The sequence below is a fragment of the Trypanosoma grayi genome (assembly GCF_000691245.1).
Source record: "Trypanosoma grayi strain ANR4 Tgr_41_V1, whole genome shotgun sequence".
Taxonomy (NCBI): Eukaryota; Euglenozoa; class Kinetoplastea; order Trypanosomatida; family Trypanosomatidae; genus Trypanosoma; species Trypanosoma grayi.
In genome coordinates, this window is record NW_008825660.1 from 35,199 (window position 1) to 41,198 (window position 6,000).

General features: G+C 52.3%; 3 protein-coding genes across 3 annotated transcripts; all 3 read left to right on the plus strand.

Annotated features, from left to right (window-relative positions):
* Positions 1-269: 269 nt before the first annotated feature.
* Positions 270-1,232, plus strand: DQ04_00411190 (putative electron-transfer-flavoprotein, alpha polypeptide; the record flags this gene model as incomplete). The annotated part of the gene is made up of 1 exon (XM_009308954.1): positions 270-1,232. One exon carries the CDS (start codon positions 270-272, stop codon positions 1,230-1,232), a length of 963 nt encoding a protein of 320 aa, XP_009307229.1.
* An 897-nt stretch (positions 1,233-2,129) lies between these two features.
* DQ04_00411200 (long-chain-fatty-acid-CoA ligase protein) lies at positions 2,130-4,304 on the plus strand (the record flags this gene model as incomplete). The annotated part of the gene is made up of 1 exon (XM_009308955.1): positions 2,130-4,304. The coding sequence occupies one exon, from the start codon at positions 2,130-2,132 to the stop codon at positions 4,302-4,304; it is 2,175 nt and encodes a 724-aa protein (XP_009307230.1).
* A 552-nt stretch (positions 4,305-4,856) lies between these two features.
* On the plus strand, positions 4,857-5,987 carry DQ04_00411210 (hypothetical protein; the record flags this gene model as incomplete). The annotated part of the gene is made up of 1 exon (XM_009308956.1): positions 4,857-5,987. One exon carries the CDS (start codon positions 4,857-4,859, stop codon positions 5,985-5,987), a length of 1,131 nt encoding a protein of 376 aa, XP_009307231.1.
* Positions 5,988-6,000: the final 13 nt, after the last annotated feature.

Below are 6,000 nucleotides of genomic sequence, written 5' to 3' on the forward strand. Positions count from 1 at the left end.
TACAGCAAACAAGGCATGACGCTATGCGCTTGTTTGTTTGTTTTCTTGGTTTAGTATACCCTGCCTCTCGCTTCTTGTCGGTTTATTTCTCTGTTGTTGCCGCCCTCTCCGCCCGCGCATGTTGACGTGTTGTTGTTACTTCGGGGTGTGCCGCATCGCTTCTGTTGCTCCCGTCTGTTGACTCGCCTGCTGCAAGTTTTTTTGTCAGGCATTCCAAGCCACTCATATATCATAACCGACCGCAAGGAAGGAAGGAAGGTGCAAACGACATGCTAAGCCGTTCTCTGCCGTCCCTTGGCAAAGTGCTCGTCGTCGCGGAGGCGCAAAACGGCAAGATACTGCCGGCCACGCTGGCTGCAGTCACGGCAGGCGCGAAGATCGGCCCCGTCAGTGCGCTCGTGGCCGGCAAGAGCGGCGCTCAGGTGGCGGCGGCGCTAGCAAAGGTGAAGGGCATCGCAGAGGTGCTCGTCGCGCAGGGCGACCACTACGACAATGGCCTTCCGGAAGAGTACGCCCCGCTCGTGGCGGCGGTGGCGAAGAACGGCTACACGCACGTCTTCGCTGCCACATCGGCGTTTGGGAAGAACGTCATTCCGCGCGCGGCGGCGAAGGAGGATACGATGCCCATCAGCGAAGTCACCGAGGTGAAGGACGAGTCTACCTTTGTGCGCCATATGTACGCCGGCAACGTTGTCAGCACCGTGAAGTCGTTGGACAAGGTGAAGTACGCCACTATCCGCGGCACCAGCTTCGATCGGGCGCCGCTGGAGGGCGGCAGCGCCACGACAGTAAATGTCGATGCGACACCAGCGGTGGGGAAGTCGAAGTGGATCGAGGACCTCGTCGCCACCAGTGACAAGCCGGACCTGCTAACAGCAGCCAATGTCATCGTTGGCGGACGGGGGCTGAAGAACGGTGAGAACTTCAAGCTTCTGTACGACCTCGCAGAGCCGCTCAAGGCGGCGGTGGGGGCAACGCGTGCGGTGGTTGACGCCGGCTTCTGTGCCAACGAAATGCAGATTGGGCAGACGGGTAAGACAGTGGCGCCGAACTTCTACCTTGGCTGCGGCGTCTCGGGGGCGATTCAGCACGTGGCGGGTATGAAAGACTCAAAGGTGATTGCCGTTATCAACAATGACGCTGACGCGCCCTTCTTTCAGGTGGCTGACTACGGCCTCGTGGAAGATCTCTTTACGGCGGTGCCGAAGCTCACGGATATGGTGAAGAAGTGATTCAACCATAGGCTGGGACAAGAAATACACGGAGAGAAGGCATGAAACAAAAAGAGAGTATGGGGGAGTCGGTCTGTGCGGGTGAGGGATGGTTTGGATAATTGTATATCTCTCGACTTATATATGCGTATGATGTAGATGACAGCGAAGTGAGGTTGGGAGGGGTTGAGAGTGAAAGGAAAGCGCTGCTGATGAGTCATGACTGAGAAGGAAGTGAAAAGAGGCACAGAATGCAGCAAGGCGTCGGGATGTGTTTTTTATCTTTCTCTATTCTTTTGTTTCTTCTGTATTAAACAGACGATGCAGAGACGAATGCGGGTCTTGATCGTATCGCTTCTGCTGAGCTCTGCCCTTGATCCTCGCTGAGATGCGTACGCCCGTCTTGGTGTTGTGTGTTCGCTTTCTCCCCTTCCATTCACTGTAGTAGTAGTAGTTGTAGTAGTAGTAGTAATAGTGGTGGTGGATGGAAACTAATGGCTTCTGTTTCTTTCTCATCTCTTTTCTCTCTTTCAATCGACGTCCCTTTTACCCACCTTCTTGTTGTTTTTTGTGTTGTGTTGTGTGTGTTTCTGCTTTTGCGAGCGTTTGTGTGGACGGGCGATGCGGCCAGTGTCATGCTGCGTGAGAGGCATGCTCAACCACACGGTGCCATTCGGCGCCCCTACACAATGTGGTGTCTCTCTCTTTCTCTCTCTCTCTCTCTGTGTGTGTGTGTGTGTGTGTGTGTGTCTGACGCGCAACTTCATATATATTCATCTGTGTACCTGCATGTGCTTGTCACTCTCCGTACTGCTGCAGCTGGAAGGAAATTCCAAGGGAAGTAAAGAAAAAGTGACTGCCAAGAATAGCAGTGCCTTCACAAAGGTATTGGAATTTATACAAGAAGGAAACTAAAACATGTTTCGTGTGTCCTGTAGATACCTTGACAAGGTTCCCTTTGCCACTCTCTTTGGATACAACGGCGTCCTGCAGAGCGTTTTCTCCGCCCCCGTGCACAAGGAGGCGATTGTGGTGGAGTTGCCAGGGAAGGTGCCGCAGCGCTTCACATATGGGCGACTGCAGAAGGACGTGCTCTCAATGGCAAACATCATTGTGCAGCGGCGCGAGGCGCTGATGCGGGCGCAGGGGAAGCCGTCACTGAGTTGGATGCAACAACCGCGGCCGTACAATGTAGATAGCATCTTTGCAGAGGAGGTCGGAAAGGTGCCGAGCTGCGACTACATGAAAGATGACGGCATTTACAACATAGCCATCATGAGCGACACTAGCTACACATTTGTCGTGTCGCTCCTGGCGATATGGTCTTTGAATCAAATGGCCGTTCCCATCTCCATCTCCCAGAAGTACGCCGGAGAGTTATCGTACATTCTTGATCATAGCAAGAGCCGTTTGGTGATGGGTGATAGTGCGTTGTTGAAGGAGCGTTTTCCGAAGGAGTATGAGGCACTTATGGTGTGCAGCTTCACTAGTCTGCATCGTCACACAATGACGTCGCCAAAGGGCACGTACAATGTAGAGACGATGTTTGACGCACAGACGATTCTTGCACAAATCCAAGAGCGGCGGGAGCGTGCGCAGGCGGCGACGGCGATGCTTCTCCCCGAGCATCTCATGCCGGAGAAGGAGCGGGAGCAGATACACAGCGCGCAAGAAGTCATTGACCGATTGGCGCAAGAAAAAGCCGCAGAGGAGGAGCGACGTGAGGCATGGCGTCAGTACAGGATACGGGAGCAGTTCAAGGCACACTGCGCCATTACTGACGCTGGAGATGGGACAGGGCTGTACTATGACACTGATCACCTCGACTCCCTCAATGCGGTGCACCGCCGCTGGGTGGAGGATTATTACTCCCGCCCAAGTAAACGCGATGACTGCGTGATGATTTACACATCTGGAACCACCGCAAACCCGAAGGGTGCCGTTCACACCCACGCGAGCGTCCACAATATGGTGAATGTACTGAAATCCGCCTGGGAATGGTCGTCAGAAGACAGTATTCTGCAGATGCTTCCCATGCACCACATTCATGGACTCGTCAATGTTTTGCTGTGTTCTCTGGCGTCAAATGCTCGTTGTGTTTTGACCAAATTCGATGATCCAATTCGTATCGCACATCGGATGGAGCAGGGGGACATCACGCTGGTGATGGGCGTCCCGACAATATACACCAAGCTGGTTGCGGCCGTCAACCAAAAAATGTCACCAATAGAAAAAGCGGGCTTTAAAAATGCCGTGTCGCAGAGTGTACGATTGATAGTTTCTGGGAGTGCGGCACTTCCTGTGCCAATTCTCGAGGAATTTCGAAAAATCAGTGGGCACACGTTATTGGAGCGATATGGTATGACAGAAATTGGTATGGCGATTGGCCAGCCGCTGCGTCCTGTTTCCGACCGTATTCCTGGTACTGTAGGTGCCCCGCTGCCGACGGTACGAGTGTTTGTGCACAACGGTGTAGCCACTGGACAGACGGAGGAAGCAGGGGAGGGTGTGAGTGATCCCGAGGCCAAGGTGGAGTTTGACGAAATTGGTCAGTTAGCTATTGCCTCTGAGTCGCTGTTTGACCGCTACTGGGGAAATCCTGAGGCGACAAAGAAGGAGCTGTTGGTGAGCCAGCAGGGCCACCGCTACTTCAACACAGGTGATACCATCGGTGTAAAAAAGATTCATGGAAATAATAATGATGCCGTCTTTACAATTCTAGGCCGCTCTAGCACAGATATAATCAAGTGCCGGGGTTACAAGGTCTCTGCACTGGAGATTGAGGCCGCGCTGCTCACGCGCAAAGACCTTTTCTTTGAGATTGCCGTGGTGGGATGCAAAGACAGTGAACAGGGGGAGAAGGTGGTGGCTGTTGTCTCACTGAATGCAGATGCACTGCGGAAGTGGAATATCCCGGACGACTTCGACCGCTTCGAGTCGCAAGAGCTTAACAAGGAGCTCAAGAACGTAGCGCGTGACATACTTGCCTACTACAAGTGTCCGGAGCGGTTCATTATTCTCCCGGAAGTCCCGCGGAATCCCACTGGGAAGGTAAACAAGAAGAGCCTCAAGACAAAACTTTTATTGGACTGATCAGAAAGAAAAAAAGAGCAGCGCTTGTTGAGAGGGTGTCGCAAAGGACTGTTTTTTGTTTTATTTCATCCCGAAGTGGAGACAAAAGAAGACATTAAGAGTGAATATAATCCTGCGAATGGCAAAAAAAACGTGAGGAGCTTTCGCTTGATTTGTTAGTAAAAAAAAAATGCACATGGTCTCCACTCTAACATTGAGTCGAGATGCGCACCTATTTCTACACACACACAGATATATATATATATATATATACAGTTCTCTTTCTTTTACTTTTTTTGTTGTGTGTCTCTGGTTGGGGTTCCCTCAAAAATTTCGCGGTGCTCACCATTCATCAGGGGAGTGGGCAGAGGCGGGGAAGGGGCACCCTTTATTACCCCCGCAGTGTGAGATCAATACGCACATACACAGAAAAAGGGGTAGAGTGTGAAAGCCGCAATCGCAGAGCAAACAAACAACAAATAGGGAGTTACCAGCACTCAAACATTACTACTAGCCACCCACTTCGGTCAATAATAGTTCACACTCACTCGCACGCAGACACAGACGCGAAATATGAGTGACGGTGAAGATGGTCGCAGCGGAAGTCTTTCACAACCCGCAGAAATTCTGGGAAGGATCTTCGAAACTGTGAGTCAGTTGCGGCGTCGACAGAACGCGTGGAATGAGGAGTTGCGACGCTTCTTTCTAACTGAGGGGCAGCAGAAACTTGAATGTGATCGCCTGACGGAGCGGGTAAATTCCGCAGCGGCAGCATCACAGAAAGGTAGCACCTTTAACGAGTGGATGTCATGCCGCACGGAACTCGGAGTTGGTGAAGATGTGATCAAAGAGTGGTATCACATCGACAGCCTCGTGGAAAAAACACCGTTTGTGGCAATTGTACCTTGCCCACGTGGACTCTCATCAGATGGAGAGGCGGAGGTGGTGAGGGTGGTTGATGCGCTTGAGCTCCCACGTTTCTTTGTTCAAACCGTGCCGCTGCATCTTCCCCTCTCGAAACTCGCGCCGACGTTTATTCCCTCATCTTGGCACCTTCCCGAAGAGGAGCGCATGTCAAAGTCTGGTCTTGGTGCTTTACCGTACGTTGGGGTGCCATGCACCTACGGAGGAGATTTACTGAATCTTATTTCGGGAAACCCTACACTTCATGCTGCACTTGACTCCACGCCATGCTTGTTTTTAAACGACTACGTCCCTCGCGTGGCTCTGTGTGTGCACTGCGCAGCAGTGAGCGGTCTGTGTGTGGTGGCAGAGGTGGCCTGCAGTGCCCACCTTGCATCTGTGCTGCGGCTCGAACAACCTGTACTCCATAATGGAGAAACGGAGGATTCTATCGATGTACTTTCTTTTGCTTTGAAAGAGTTTGTCGAGGGGGAGCTAGTTTCCTCTCTTGGAAAGCGCTCCTTCCGCGCCTTTTTGCTTGGTGAACTCAGCTCCCAACGAGAGACAGACATGCGGTCGGGAGAAGGAACATTACTGTTAACCGATCTCCGTTTCTCGCTGCTGAACATGAGCACCCTTGATGGATGCGAGTTTGAGTGCTTTACGCAGAGGGACATCCTCGCAATTGCGAAGCATATGGAAAGCTGCAAACGTGAGAATAGAGGGCTCCCACCTGCTCTGCGATTTTTGGAGCGTCCTGCCACGAATGGGGGCCCTGGAGACAAACAACCGGAGAAATGAAAGGAAACCCCCC